At 41.3% G+C, this 16,269-nt stretch overlaps 1 protein-coding gene across 4 annotated transcripts in view; it reads left to right on the forward strand.

The window, feature by feature from the left end:
- Window positions 1-16,269, forward strand: part of TRIM44 (tripartite motif containing 44) — a 113,449-nt gene that overhangs the window by 18,022 nt on the left and 79,158 nt on the right. For 3 of the 4 annotated variants that reach the window (XR_006714183.1, XM_045484982.1, XM_045484983.1), the window contains exon 2: window positions 7,047-7,124. Coding sequence is in view for 3 of the 4 variants with exons in the window: in XM_045484982.1 (XP_045340938.1) it covers window positions 7,047-7,124 (78 nt within the window). In the remaining variant the exon portion in view is untranslated. Of the gene's footprint in view, window positions 1-7,046; window positions 7,125-11,646; window positions 11,878-16,269 lie in introns of those variants that run through there. The other variant, XM_045484984.1, reaches the window with a different exon arrangement.

The raw sequence follows: 16,269 nt of genomic DNA on the forward strand, positions 1-16,269 counted from the left end.
ATATACACAATGGAATACTACGTGGCAATGAGAAAAAATGAAATATGGCCTTTTGTAGCAACACGGATGGAACTGGAGAGTGTGATGCTAAGTGAAATAAGCCATACAGAGAAAGACAGATACCATATGGTTTCACTCTTATGTGGATCCTGAGAAACTTAACAGAAACCCATGGGGGAGGGGAAGGAAAAAGAAAAAAAGAGGTTAGAGTGGGAGAGAGCCAAAGCATAAGAGACTCTTAAAAACTGAGAAACTGAGGGTTGATGGGGTGTGGGAGGGAGAGGAGGGTAGGTGATGGGTATTAAAGAGGGCATCTTTTGGGATGAGCACTGGGTGTTGTATGGAAACCAATTTGACAATAAATTTCATATATTTAAAAAAAAAAAGGGTGTGAGCAACATGGCCTGTGTTCTTACAGTTTCATCATGGTGTCTGTGTGGATAACGGCCAGTAGGGTATCGAGAACGGGGGCGGTGTTACTGCTTGGCCCGAGAAGTAGTGTGGACAGTGAAGAGTAGTTGGAGGCGGCAGATGTTCTAGAGTTAGGTTTAGAAAGACTTGGTGGTGGGTTCCTTAGACCAAGAAATAATTTTGGATCTGAGCAACTGTATGAAGGTGGTCGCCCAACATAGGAGTGGACTTGGAGCTAGAAAATCAAATCATGTTGAAGACAGTAAAGAATTTTTATGCATGGCGTGGTGATACAAAAACTCAGCTTCATTTCCTTTTGACAAGGCTTTGCTTTCTGATTTGACTCCTTAGGAGGACTTGTTGTATATTCTGTCTTTAGTCCTCTTCCACTGTTTTTCCCAAAAAAAACTGTTTTTGTAAAAATAACAAAGTTGGGTTGATTTTTTTTTTTTTTTTAAAGCATGTTACCAACACAAGGCCAGTGGGATAGGAAAAAAACCAAAACAGCCAGCCAGTGTGCTTTCTGAACTCGGTATCTTCTGATTTTTTTGTAATGCAGAAGTCAATACTTAGGAACCAGTTGAGGATGTTTAAGTGATTAACATTTGCATTTCTACTGACAGATTGTTCTTTTGGTGTCCAGCTGGTTATTGGCATTAGACTAGACTTAACTCCCATAAAACTACAGAGATACTTCTTGTCAAGAGACAAAAGTCAAGCCTGAACAGTTTTCTTTCTCTGATGCCGCTTTCACCTACCGAATTCCACCTTTGTTTCTGCCCTTACACTTTTTCAAAGGACATTTACATTAGAATGAGCTACATTATTTTTTTATTTTGGAGGTCACTGGATGGACATGTGTTGATGAGGTGTTCTCAACCCCTGTGAAGAAAGACCTCCCAACTTTCGGTGTTCAAATACAAGGACCCTTAGAGGTAGAGAACTTTCCAGTGTTGCCCCCAGGGATAGCCATTTCAGATGTCTGCAGGACCAGGAAGGTAGTGTAAATGAGAGAAGCCAATGAGGGTGACTATGGCAAACTGGAGAGAGCTTGCCTGGTAGAAGGCAGATAGCTGCTCCTTACTCAGCCGGTTGCTGCTGTATGAGAATGGAAGCCCAGTATAAATCAGGTCTTTTAGATTTTCCAAAGAAGCTAGAATCGTGTTTTGTCCTTGACAGAACACAATTCTAGCTTATCTCCTGATTTTTAAATGCTGGCAACTAATTTAAAATTCCCAGTATGCTATGTGGGATAACACTCTAAAAAGTAAAAAAAAAAAACATTCTGTAGGCTGCAGGCTACAAATTTGTAGATTCTGATTTGGTCCATTTTCTTTATTCACATATTGAGAAACAGAAACCCAAAGATATAAAATGACTTTCCCAGGCTCACACTGTAGTTAGTAGCAGAAGTAGAACTAGAACCTGGGTCTTCTTTCTTTGTGTGCAATTGTCTTTGCACTAGGAAAGTTAAACTTTTTTGGTGCTCTGAGGAAAACTAAGCCCCTTTCCCTAGAAGAGTGCATGTACCTTCCAAATTTTGCATACAATTTTAGGGATTTCTAACTCCCTGGAATCTTTACATGAACACCAGGTAAAGAAACCTCTCTAGTACCTGCTGATTCATATGTTTGCAGTATAAGGGGAACAGTGCCCTAGTATTTAAGCAAACTCATGTAGAGAGGTACTTAAGCTGTAGGCCTATCCTCCCTCCCTCACTCCCGCCTTTATGGATACTAAATCTCAAATAGACAATAGGAATACGTTTAGCTAAATGTAAGACCCTTCCTACTACTATCTGCAATACCAGCACTTGCAGTCATTTCTTTCAGGTCTTTTACATACATACATAGCGCCCATAAAAAGTAATAGTTTTGTTTGTTTTTAGATAAATGATAGGTATACTATGTTTCCTTTTGCAAGGTTTTTTAAAAAAAAAATCATTATGTCTTGCCTTGAATCCAGGTATATGGCAGAGTTCCTAGTTTCACCAAAGCCCCTCATCGCTTCATATTATCAGTTTTTTAAGTTTATTTATTTATTTTGAGAGAGAGCAAGTGCACATGTAGAGAAGAAGCAGAGAGAAGAAAACAGACTCTCAAGCAGGCCCTGTGCCATCAGTGCAAAGCCCAATGTGGGCCTGACTCCTGAACCACGAGATCATGACCTGAGCTGAGCTCAAGAGTCTGACGCTTAACCCACTGAGCCACCCAGGCACCCCCAGAACTTTTTTTTCAATGTGATGAATAAAAAATATCTTAATTGCAAGAAGTTTGAGCATCTTTTACATCTTTTCAGGTGTTTATTAGCCATTGTACATTTCTGTTTATGTTCTTATCCTATGTTTGGATTTCTCTGGGGCATATTTGACTTTTACTTGTTTATAGGAATCCCTTTTGTATTTTCTAATGTATTCTTGACACCAATCTTTTCTGTTATCTATCTATCTATCTATGTATCTATCTATCTATCTATCTCAATCTTTTTCATTTGAATCATTCTGATCCTGGTTTTGCTACTGACTAGCTTTGTGATTTGGGTATTCATTTGACTTCCACAGAACCATTTTTTCACCATTGTAAAGTGAGAACGTAGCACCTCTTAGTTACTGTGTCACTGTGAAATGCCATTGACAAAGTTTATGAGCCGTGTGATTTTTGGGTTCCTCATTTGATTTCCACGAGCCATTTTCTTGGCTGTGAAGTGCGAGTATACTAGTTTTTAAGTTTATTGTGAAATGCCAATGAACGAGCATATGAAAGTGCTTTGGAGAGTAAAGAACACCTTCCAGTGTAAGGCATTTTTCCTTTCTTTGGCTTTATTATGACTCACCCCTATGAGCTGACTTTTCTGAAGGATGTTACATCTCCACAGATTGATCAAACTCTTAAGAGTCGGGTGTCACAACATAGCAATTGTCTCTTTGTGTTCTACATTCTTTCAGGGAAGGAAAGAGATGTGTAAACAAGATACGCTTACATTGAACTCCTGTGTTCTTGGAAGGTATTGGGTGGGATGGAGGTGGAGGAGAGCAGTATCAGGAGACTCTCACTTTGCCACTCAAAATGCCTGCTGAAGGAGTGACACAGTAGACTCTGGCCATTTATGGAACCAGGTATCTATAGGTTTAGAATTAGCCTGCCTATTCTTACCGTTATGGTCCACTTCTCAAATAGAACACAGCTTCATAGGCAGTAGTTCTATCCCCCCACAGTAGGGAAGTATGAGGGTATAGTTTCCTATCCTGGTTACCTTTTGCAAACAGATGATTAACTAAAACATACTACCCTATGCTTTGGGGACATGCAAATTCAAATGCCACCTTAGACCCTGTGTTTCTACCCTACATAGCATGCTGTAGAGGGCCCTTCCTTTCGCCATCCCCTTCGTGACTACTCTCCCAAGTATCCAGGACTCAAGAATTACCTGATGAAATATCTTGAATCTGCTTTCGAGGCCTGTAGAGCCTCTTTCTGAGTCTGTTCCTCCGAAGATGGATCAAGCTGTTAGATTCTACCCCTGAATGTGTATAACTAGATCCCAGATGTGGCCAAGGGTGACTCCTTGAGAGAGATGTTCCCAGAGCTCGGGTGCACTAGTTTTCACATCTGTGCACAAGGCTTTTTCAGGTGCAGGAAGGGACTGGTGTGTGGGGAAAGAAACGAGGTGAATCTGGGGCCAGGGTCTTCCACTTGGACTTTTGCCCCAGCCTTGCAGCTGTTGGGGGCAGGTCTGCCCAGAGGAGCCTCTCCCTTCTAACCATCTGTTTATTTTATGGTGGGGGGGGGAGCCATTGGGACATGTTTTCTTCACCACCCATTTAGAGGCTGAGTATAGCTGGCTCAATATAGACCCCAGTTAATCTCTGAGAATAATTCTCAAAAAGAGTGGGGTGGGGGTGGAATGGGTGAATTTCCTGAAAGGAGAATATCTGTGCATCTTCCTCTGTCTCTCCCCTGGGTAGGCAGTGCTGCTGATGCTTGGTGAAGAGGAGGAAGGATTCTGCTGACACACTGTATTTTTATGAGAGAAGGCTAAGGGTTCCCTTATCTCTCCACACAAGGCACGTCTGCCTGCAAAGAGGCTGTCTGCTTCTTAGGGATTCCTTCGTCGTTCCATTTCTTTTCTGAATGTTTTAAGGCACAGTTTTGGTGCATTCCTTTCTGTTGTCTAGAGCCGGGGGGGAAGTCATAATATATCAGGGCTCTTGCTTAAGAGCTTAAATTGGGCGCTGGCAGCTGGGATGTGGGGGAAGAGAGCTTTCCAGGGACAAGTGACCTGCTTGTTCAGCCAATGAGAAGCAGGTTAGAGAAATGATATCACCAGACAGGCTTTATTGTTTGATCATCTCATAAAAGCAGGATTGTGTCTGGCGACTTAACCCTTTTTTAGGTATTTCGGTCTCACCCAACTCTCTGGTATGTGACCTCTGGATTCCTTTTCCCAACTGTCTGCTGTGAGACCACAGAGATTAAGGATTTAAATTGGTGATGAAATTTGGAGAGTTGTGAACCATCGTTTTAAAACTACAAATTATTAAAATTTAGAACCACAGCTAGGATGGGAATGTCAACTACTCTGTGTTTAGAGAGCACATCTAAAGCAGATACCAGTCTAGTCGTATTACACCAGGCTTTTACTGGATAGACTTGGAAGAGAAAGAGAGTTAGAGGGGAAAAAACATTGAGCCTTTAGTCTATTTTAATCTACTTAAAGGGGTCTTACTAAGTATTTCCTGTTTTAGAGGAATTGGAATTGGTTCTGCAAATTTGGAAAATATCACTGATTCTGAGACCAATTTTGAGTAACAGATATTTGTAGTGTTTGTTTATATTGTACCTCTTTATTATCCTTTTCCCCATAAAAATGACCGTCATTTTACTTCCTCATGCTTCCTTTTCTTCACTGGTAAAATGCGGGTGATGATCCTGCCGTATCCCACAAAGGAGTTGAGATAAAATAAGCTAATTTATGTGATTTTAGAGTGTGCTACACATGTATTATAATTAGGTCATTCATTTTTTTCAGATTGCATATTCATTCATTTGTTCAGTAGACTTTTTCAAACCCTTCTTGATGCTCGGCATAGATGCAGAGATGGATGTAGTTCTTACCCTTAAGGAGTTTAAAACATCATGAGGCAGATAGACAACAATAATAAAAGTGTCTCATGTATCTGTTGCATTTACCGTGTTCCAGGTCCTTTTCTAAGCACCTTAACGTATACTAGTTCATTTAATCTTGATATAACCCCATGAAGCAAGTATTGTTATTAGCTTCGTGTTATACAGTAAAGAAATAGAAGCGAAGAGAGGCTAAGTTGCCTTGGGTCACACAGCCAGTGGTAGAGTTGGGACTCGAGTCCAGGCTGTGTGCCTGTAGAGTCCATTCACTGAGTCTGTGTTGACCAACACAGTACTTACTAGCTATCTATAGTTTTCGAGGACTTGAAATGTGGCTTGTCCAAATTGAATTGGACTGCATTTGTGAAATACACACTAGATTTCAAAGACTTAGTATGAAAAATATGTATAAAATATCTCATGTTGAAATTACATGTTGCAGTGATAATATTTTGGGTATTCTGAGTTAAATATACTAGAATTAAGTTCACTTTATTTTTGTGGCTACTAGAACTCTTTTTTTTTTTTTAACATTTATTTATTTTTGAGAGAGAGAGAGAGACAGTATGAGCAGGGGAGGGGCAGAGAGAGAGAGGGAGACACAGAATCTGAAGCAGGCTCCAGGCTCTGAGCTATCAGCTCAGAGCCTGACACGGGGCTCGAACTCATGAATCGCGAGATCATGACCTAGGCCGAAGTCTGAGCTTAACCAACTGAACCACCCAGGCGCCCCTGTGGCTACTAGAACTCTTAAAATTACATATGTGGCTTGCATTTATGGCTTACATTACATTTCTCTTGGTGTGTTACTCTAATCGTTCTAATGAAATAACAATAATAATAGACATTTATTGAGCACTTACTAAGTGCCACATACTGGGCAAGTACCTTTACACTGTTCTAGTGAAGTCTCAAAATAATGCTGCTTATTATCCCCATTTATAGAAGGGGAGAAGGTTTTGAGAAAGTAATTTATCTGAGGTTAGTCAACTAGTTAATGACAGACCCCAAATTTGAAACCTTACATGTCTGACTCAAAAGCCTGTACTCAACAGCACACTGTAATACCATTTGAAATCTCGGGGCATTTTCTTTGTTTTTATTTTTACAAGAATATTTAATACTGCATACTTCTGTAATTGGCATGTAGAAGTTCAAAATAAAAACCACTAAGTCATAAAATGGACATCCCAGATCAAAATCTCTTTTCAGACCCTCAGCCCTCAGTGAGCACTGGCGCAGTTGAACCCTAAGATGAAGCAATGTGTCAGCCTGTACAAATTGCATTTAGTTTTCATTCCAGTAGTTCTCTCAGGTCAGTGGGCAATTTATGTCCTGACCCTCTTTGTCCAATAGAGGAAGAGGGACAGTGCAGCTTTCCTTAGTCGTTTAGTTCTCTTGGCTAATAAGAAGAAAAAATTGCTTTCCATTTCATCGTCCCATGAAATGCTATTTGTGTTTGAAAGAGCAACAAAACGCTGTCTAATGACCCCTGACTTTTCTTTCTTCTAGAGCAAAGACTCTGGCGGACTGAAGGCGGCTATGATAGAGTTGGTGGAAAGGTTAAAGTTCAAGAGCTCAGATCCTAAAGTAAGTATTGTTTTGGAATTGATCTGGTATTGGTACTCCAGGTATTTCGTTCTCCTTGAGCTAAGTTCTAGGGATGTTAATGATCATCTATCTGAACGTCGCATCAAGATCTAATTAAGTCTGCCTATCAGAAGCATTGTTCTCATATGCCTAGAGATAAGTCGTCTATTTTTTCCCTTCTCTGTTTTATGACTTACAACACATAATCATTAATTGTTTTCTCTGAACTGCAGACAAGTGCGTTTTTAATCTTCCTTTAACAGGCCTTTGAGACTACTGTCCTTTGTGCCCATTTAATTCAGCCAAAGGCATCCGAGGTACTGATCAGCTTAATGCTGGGGACTGGAACAGGCTCCAGACTTTTCCAGTTGGTGTTCAGCACTCGCGTCTTGTCTCTCTGCCACTTACAGGAACCAGCTGCCACCGCGAATGCTTTTGTCCTCATGACCTCGAGTCTGGTCTGGGAAATGGTTTCAGCTTCCCAGCTTTCTTTGCAAGATGTTAGGAGCTGTAGGATTGATATTCTGGGAGATTCCATACCAGGGTGGGGGTGGACTGGGAACTGAACATGCCGGAGGGATTATGACTAACACAGCCTCCCTTCTCCTACCCGGAGACTTACTGTGGCACTACTTGGTATCGATGCCAGCTGGCTCTCCTGACAGTCAGAGCCTCTCACAATTAAATAGGGAAAAGAGCACAATTTTGTTTCACGTTTTGTATCCCCTACCTTTTTTTTTTTTTAATTTAAAGTTCTTCATATGGTGAATAGACTAGCATTTTTTGAGTACCCACTGGGAGCCAGACACTGTGCTGGGAGCCTGACATTCCTTTTTTAAAAATTGTGGTACAATATACATAATGAAACTTACCCCTTTAACCATTTTTAACTGTATGGTTCAGTCTCATTAAGTACATTCACATTGTTGTCCAACCATCACCACCACTGCCGTCCATCTCCAGAACTTCTTCATCATTCCAAACTGAAACTCTCTGCCCATTAAATGCTTCTTATTCCCCCTGACTTAAATTCTTGTGATTTTTGCAACAACCTGGTAGAGTAGCTTATTATTCCCATTTTATTGATAAAGACACACTGAGGCTTAGGGAGGTTAGGGCCATTTGCCCTGAATCTAGTATAATTTAAAGCTGCGATTCATACTGACTCCAGTAGCTGTGCTCTTTCTTTTATGTCATGCTGCAGACCAAGCCCTGGGATTCACCTCCTTTCTATCCTCTAATCACATTGTGCCTCGATTTTCTAATCAGAAACACTATCAGGGCAGAGTCACAGACAATGACAGGCTTTTCAAAAGGTGGCTGTGGTCCTGAATCTGCAAAATAATTTTCATATAGCATCGACAGCATTGGAACATTGGTAATATCTCTTATCTTCTGGTATAGTTAGGGTTCCAGAGATAGAGAGGATCTTGATAGAAAAATATTGGGGAGGATGTTGATAGAAAAATATTCATCAATTCATCAATTTTCTTAGCTCAGAGTAGAAAGACCCCTGGTAGGAGTAGTTTTCCTTAAGTGAAGATGAGCTAATTAATTATTAAAGATTACTGAAAGCTTTTTTTTTTTTTTTTTTTTTTTTAACTGAGTTTCTCTGGTTTCTGGGGCAACGTCTATCCTGAAGGAGACAACTGTGTTTTCTGTTTCTGCCACACCCACATGCTTGTGGGCAGTGGTGGAGCAAGAGGACGTGTACAGATTACATTGAGTGGCTTCTGTGCATGATGATAATACAAGTAAAGTGCTTTGGGGTCCTTTATGGATGCATATAGTGCTTCTAATGGGAAGCTTGCCAGAGGTGAAAAAATTGAGTGGTCCCATGGGAGCAACTCCTGGAAGCCTCAGGATTTTCCCATGATGCATCATAAGCTAAAGGATATTTGTTAGGACCAGACTTAGTCTTGGATATGTGCATACACACTCACCTCTTTTATCTTCTCTTTATCTTGTCCCAGATTATTTCCACCAATCTATTTTATTTTCAAGCCCCATTCCAGTTTCCCATATACATATGCTATATGGACCCAGAGCTAGCTTGAAGAAGGACCACTGTAATTGCAGAATGAATGTCAGATCACTAAGGGGGGTGTGTGGGAAATGGGACACTATATATATAATTTTTGCAACAAATAAATAGTCGTCTTCTGAGAGAAGTTTTTAGTTTGTTCTGCTTTCCCTCAGAACTCCACCATATCTTTTTTAAGTTGGCCTATTTAAGAGGGACAGAATCTCTCAGGCTTTATGACCTGTCATTTCCTGGCACAGGAGCTTTTCATAGAAGCACTGATTTGAGTCATGGAGCACTGAGCACTATCTCTGCCTCACTTCCTCTAGAATTCCCTAAAGCATCACAAAGCTTCATTAGTCCAGACACTGAAATCTACAGGGGACTGAGTTAATTTTTACCTCTGAGTTTTGTCAGAGAGGAGTGGAAGATGACTAGATTAACCATTTTTTAAAATTATAAAATAATATATGCTTATAGATTAAAAAATACAGATATCCATAAAGGAAAAGTCAAGTGAATCTCCCCCAAGCTAACCACTACTAACAGTTTGGTGTGTAACCTTCTAGACAGTTTTTCCATGTGGAAATATACTTCTAAGATTTTTTTACAAGAAATATCCTATACCTGTGGTTTTATTACACAGAATATCTTGGGTATACTTCTGTGTCAATAATGTAGACTTAATTATTCTGAATGAGAAGCCTCATTTTGTCCAAAATATTTGTCCGATGCCCCTTTTTCTTTCAGACCAGTGGTTCTTAACCTTTAATGTTTTAAAAATCACCTGGAGGACTTACAAAATACAGAGTGCTGGGCCCACCCCCCATGGTTGCTGATTCAGTGGGTCTGTGGTGATTAGAGACTATGGTGGACCTTAGTGATTTTCCTTCCCTCTTGTTTTGATTTTTTTTCATTCCTTTCAGCAGATGGCCAGAAGAGCCCTTATAAATAAATCTAAGCGATTTCAACTTCAAAAAAAAAAATGAGATACATAAAATTTCAGACTTAGAAAACAAACAAATTGAGCTGAGGGGGCAGGGGAGAGGAGAGGGAGGTACACCGAGGCTGCCTGAGAGGACAGGATTCCTGTAAGGCACCATGTCCAGCAGAGAAACACCAGGACCCGAAAGAGGGAGAAGAGTTCTGGTCAGGATTTAAGAGGGTGATGGAGGCTCATGCCATGCTACAGGAGTGGGCTGAGTTCTAAAACCAGAGGAACATCAGGGGACACCAAATTCTAGCCACTAGGGGTGAGCCTGAGGACAGGAATCAGAGCCAGTGGCGGTTGGGAAGTAAGGCACAGAACCCGATTAAGTTGTGTGCATGCATGTTGCTATGGTGAGCCCTGTTTTAAGGGTGCATATCTCCGGGGATCTAGAACTTTGTTTACAATGGAAAGAGAATATTTTTAGTAACAAGCAATCTTTAGTTTGTTTAATTGGAAGTGGTCTTTTAAATAATAAGGCATCCTGATGTGTTTGATACGAACCAGTTTGCAAACAAATTTTTTTTCAGTCCTACTTTTCGGAAACATTTATTGCACAAAGCAGGATTTTTATCTGTAGTTTCTTATATTTATGTTAGACTTCAGGGAAATTAAAACATGTAGTTAATCGTGTGTGTGTGTGTGTGTGTGTGTGTGTGTGTCCGTGTGTCCATGTGTCCGTGTGTCCTTGTGTCCTTGTCCATCCACACCTGGATTTTTAACAGCTTGAAAGCATTCTGAGTTCTTCACAGCTCTCCTATGAAGTGACTGTGCAATAATCTTTCATAGTCTACCCAGAAGAAACTAAAACTCAGAAAACACATGGATTCCTTTCCCTTTCTTCCCCCTGTCCAGCCTCTCAGAAAGCATTGAACCGAAAGGATAACATGCTAAACTCAGTCCAACTAACCTCTTATTATGCAGTTAACAACAGCCACTCTATTAGTGGCTTTCTCTATTAGTATTGATTGCTTTTCTTTCCATCTAAGTCGCGCTGTTCATTGTTTCCTATGTCTGGTGTGCTTGAAACAAGTAGTTAAAAACACAGTTGTGTCTCAAAAAATCATACTAATCTTTAAGAAGTTATTCTCAAAAAAGTGCCTTAAACTCAAGCCAAATGGCTCACATTCTTTCAGACTGGAGTGGGATTAAACATGGGAGCTAACCATACTAAGACTGCCTAAAGCATAACAGGGTTTTTTTTTGTTTGTTTTTTTTTGTATTTTCTTCAGTTTCTAAAGGTGTTCGTACTAAAGTGTGAAACCAAAGAATTGTCTGGCCACGTGAAATTAAATATATCTGAGAATTGTCTATTTTTAGTTAGCATTTACATAGCATTTTATAATTGCAAGAGAACTTTGCAGTCCATTTTAGTAGCTGATATCATTGAATGGAACATAGCCCAGTCCTTCACTCTACTGTGCTAATCAGACTCTTGTTAAAATGGTAGGTTTGGCATGTACAAATAGAAACGGATGTAAGCAAAATCTAACTTAAATTCCCGTTGTTAGTGTCTTGTTATTCACCAGGGTCAAGCCAGATCTCGGTGTTGGTCCTTGCCCTGCCCTAAGACAGAAGCATTCACTGGGATAGTGTTTATTCAGCCAACTGAAGCAGAGAATTGAGATGCCTCAGTTATCAAGATGATTCATTCAAAAGTGATTCTTTGGTTGGAAAGCAATTAGAATTACTGACCTATTTCTGCACTTTTCATAAAAAATAAAGGAAGTTGTAAGTAGTAATCTTGAAGTGTTTTGTTGTGTTTTTTATCCCTGTACCCTCAAGCCCTAGTCGGGTACCTGGCCCATAGTAATAGATACACATTATCTATTACAACAACAGTATGAAAAGAAATACTATCCTTTGCCCTGTTCTATGGGTAAGCACTCTGAGACTTAGCGGGGTTAAATAGCTTGCTAGTAAGTGATGGGAGCAGGACTCCACATTGGGGTGCTTCCTGTTCTTACCCCACACACGGTTGTTGAACCCACGGATGAGTAAACGTAGATAGATGTGCTGTCATCCTTGGCAGTATGACTCTTCACTGACTATTTTTCCCTCACATTCTTCTTTTACCTGCCTTTACCGGGTCCTGCAGCCTACAGCCCCAGGGTCCGAGGACTGGAGGATGGCCTTTTCCAACAAAAAGTACGGGGAGGTGGCAAAGGAGCCATGACAGCCCGGAGCATTTAGCCCTGACTAAATGAAGAACCCAGGCTGGTGTTTCAGCATTTGCCTGTTATTGATGTAGAACACCAAGTGGGAGAAATGCCTGTGCTTTCTCAGGTCCGATCTAGGCTCTGAGGCCTAGAATCCACTGGGAAACAAACGTGGCCCTTTTCCTCCTCTGTGGACACTTGAGCAGCAGAAAGAGGAGAAGCATGCTCTTTATCCTCCTTCACTGTCCCCCTGCCTTTATCAAAACAAAGCGAGACAGCTTCCCTTTTTCCCTCTCCGCCAGTTATCAAAATAATACATTGTCTCTGTAGAAAAATGTGGAAAACAGACAAGCATCAAAAAGAAAGGAAAAAGCCTTATGCTATTTGCAGTGGTTTGTAAGCTTCGAGTGCGTCTTTTTTTGACTGCAGATTCTTGAGCCTCACCCAGAACGTCCAACTGGGTAGTTCTGACACTGCTCTTGTGATATACAGCCTGCACGATTCTGGTGCACATGGTCACTTCTTCACACTTGAGGACACACCTAGGAGAAAACTGGTTAATGGTGCTTGGTCTTTCAAATAGAAAATTAGTATTGTTGTCTCCCTCTGTGTGGCTGTTATCCTGTATGTATCTATGTGTATGTATTGGTGTGAGTGTGTATTTGTGGGTGTGTGTATGCATATATATAGACACACACACACATGCATACATAGTTTGTATCCTGCTTTTTTCATCTAACATCATCCCTTATAAACATTTTTATCATTTGAATCCACTTCAGTCTTTGAACTGTTACTTGGAAAACTAAAATCCTAAAGGCCAGTCTGCCATTATTGCCAAAGGGAAGTTTTATCCAGTAAGGCATTTCTGTTTTCTTCCTAATAGCATAAGCAGATTCTGTTAATTTTTTTTCAGGCAGGCCAGTCACCATGTAAGATTATTCAGGTACAGTGGAAACTGAGTTAATGCGAAGTCAGGTACGCAGGCGTGCAGTCAGCCCCAAGCTGAGCTTTTGACAGCATCTGCCTTCCCACTGGTCAGGGTGTCTCACGTGATGTGACTAAACGAACAAACGTAGGGCTCAGTGGAAAGTCTGAGGCCATCTCCAGTCCCCCGCTTAATAGCTGAGGAAACTGAGGTGCCAGGACCCCCTGCCGGAGGTCACCCAGGCAGTGATAGCAGAGCCAGAGCTGGCTGGCAGTTTTTAGGACTACAGGGCTCTAGTTTTTCCAGTAGAGAGACGTTTTCAACTTGGCAAGGGTGTAGAAATATTGGAAATGGTACAGTCACTTTGGAAAACAGTCTGGCAGTTCCTCACAGGGGTAAACAGAGTTGCCATAGGACTTAAAAAGCCCATTCTTGGATAGATACCCAAGGGGAATGGTAACAGGTGTCCACACCAACACTGCACACCAGTGGTCATGGCAGCATGATCATACCGTCTGGAATGTGGAGACCACCCAGCGGATGACCGCATAACTATAACCTGGTATGTCCATACAGTGGGATACTGCTGGGCGATACACGGAAATGAAGCACCCATTGCAAGTTGCAAAAAGGATAGCCCTCGAAAATGTGATGCTAAGTGAAAGAAGCCAATCCCCAGAGACCAGATAGTGTGTGATCCCGTTTATATGACATGTCGAGAACAGGCAGATTTATAGAGGTGGGAAATAGACCCCTTGTTCCCTGGGGCTGAGGGAGATGGAGAAATGGGGTGGGGGTGACTGGTAAGGGCTGGGGGGTTTCTTTTCGGTGTGATGAAAATGTTCAAATTGATTGTGGGATGATTGCACAACTGTGTGAATGTACTAAAGACCACTGAATTGCATCTTTACATTGGTGAGTTGTATGATTATGTGAGTTATATCTCAATAAAGCTTCTGAGAGAGGAAGAAAGATTTCTGTCCCAGTCCCCTTTTTCAGCCCTTCACTTAAAAGCATCATCAGGGAATAGTCTGTCTTTCTCCTCAGACAACAATGAGGGGCAGAAACCTGATGTCAGCCTCTGTCATGGGGAGGCAGTATTCTACAGTTAGTGGAAACTCAGGCTCTGGATGGGACCACAGCTGGTCAGATTACCTCCAGTGTCAACCGTCTTTCCAGCCCAGGCAGATCCTGTGCTTAATCTCTTCATTGCTCAGGTTTTTGTTTTATTCAGCTGCAAAAGATGGGATAATAGTACATACTTCATAGGGTTGTTAGGAAGATTAAGTGAGATAATCCATTTAAAGTGCTTTGCACAATATCCTGTGAAAGAAGGCTGCTGCTAGCTTTCTCCTAGTCCTGAGAACCACTGCTGCTTCCAGCGGAAGGCTATGGGTATGTGGGGGCCGTGTCCCAAGCCACACTTGAGGAGGCCTTCTGATCCCTGTGGAGGAAAGTAAGCCACCTGTTAATACCTAACTAGACTCTATACTTTGATCAATTAACGCTTCCCAGGATTAGTGACACTTTGAAGGGCCACTGCTACCTCTTTTGAGCGATAATGGCATGCAGTTAAGTTGAGTTAAATCTCCCAAGTTGGAGCCCCTTGGTATTTCTGGCTGGCTGGTTGGCTCTAGGCCTTGCGTGGCCTCCTTGCCTGGCGTTAGTTCAGTGTAGCAACGTGGCCCGTTCAAGTTGAGGCACATATCTCTGCCTTGGGAGTTTACAGCTGTGTGTCCATATATTCCCAATAGAAATAAGAAATCAGTGCATAGAGGCAGTTATGTTTATTGTTGTGGAGCAGACTCCGTAGTTAGCAAAACTGCCTGGTGCCAAATTAAAAAAAAAATAAATTAAGAGTCACAGAAGAAATTAAGTGTCACATTTAAGAAACACATTAGGAGATATGTCTCGACTTTAAACACCACTGAGATTCTTTTTGTCTTCCTACTTCCCCCTTCTCCTGCAGCTTTACCCTTTGGCCATCCTCTTTCTATTGGAGCACCAGAGCTCCTAATTGAAGTACCGTACAAATCAACTCTGGGCATTTAAAACTACGGTAGGCATGGTTTCTGAGCTGCCTGGTGGGCTAGAGCATTGTTCGAAAGCAAAGGGATTGAGCTTTAAACGGCTTAATAAAATTAATACATTGTGATGTCCTCTTCCCCCTGCTCCAGGTCCTGTCTGCACTGACGGGAGACCTGATAATATACTCTCTGCCAAAGCCTGAAGGACTTATTACGTGACCAGTGTGGAGAGGGGAGTGGGGCTGTCAGGGCTCCCCCAGAGCAGCCACACTTCATGTTGCCAGCGCAGGATTGTATTTGACATTTAATTTAGGAGGCTGGGTGCCTAGATATAAAACTTTATTGTGATAATAGCGATAAAAACCACCCAGACTTTTATGTAATGGCCTCGGCCTCCTTCTTTCTCCCTTCTTCCCCTTTTCCTGTTAGTTCCACCTCTCATTCGGCTAGGAAATAACACTCAGGTCTGCTCAAGTAAAAAAGATGTTTTCTTTGATCTCTTAAGGCTAAAGTTACAGAGTGCGACTCTCAGTCTACCTCAGGTCTGTATGTAGATGCTTGTGTGTATATATAAAATGTAAAATTTGAGAACCACATCTCTCCCCTGACTGCATTTAGCCAAACGGCAAAACCCGTCTGTGGCCGTGTAGAGAAGGTCAATTAAACCCAGTGATTTAGTCGATTACTAACCTTTGTTGAATGGCTTCTGTTTACCTCTGCGGCTGGTGAAATAAATTCTATGATAGATCCTTAATTCCTAACTCAACCTGATTAGCTAGACGGTATAATCCCCATTTTACAGAGGAGGAAACAAAGATTTAACAGGTTTAATGACTTGTCCAAGGTTAATGATGCCAATAAATTGCCTTTTTATGATTGCTATGTGGAAATATTAGTAGTTGTAGGAAGTTACTAACTTTTACTTATAGAAATGGGTTGGGAAGAGTATACCAATAGAGAGTTTGTTCAGACTTCCAGGGAAAAAAAACCTGTCGAGTATGACATGCTTTCTTTACTTCT

The sequence above is a fragment of the Leopardus geoffroyi genome, chromosome D1, assembly GCF_018350155.1.
Source record: "Leopardus geoffroyi isolate Oge1 chromosome D1, O.geoffroyi_Oge1_pat1.0, whole genome shotgun sequence".
Taxonomy (NCBI): Eukaryota; Metazoa; Chordata; class Mammalia; order Carnivora; family Felidae; genus Leopardus; species Leopardus geoffroyi.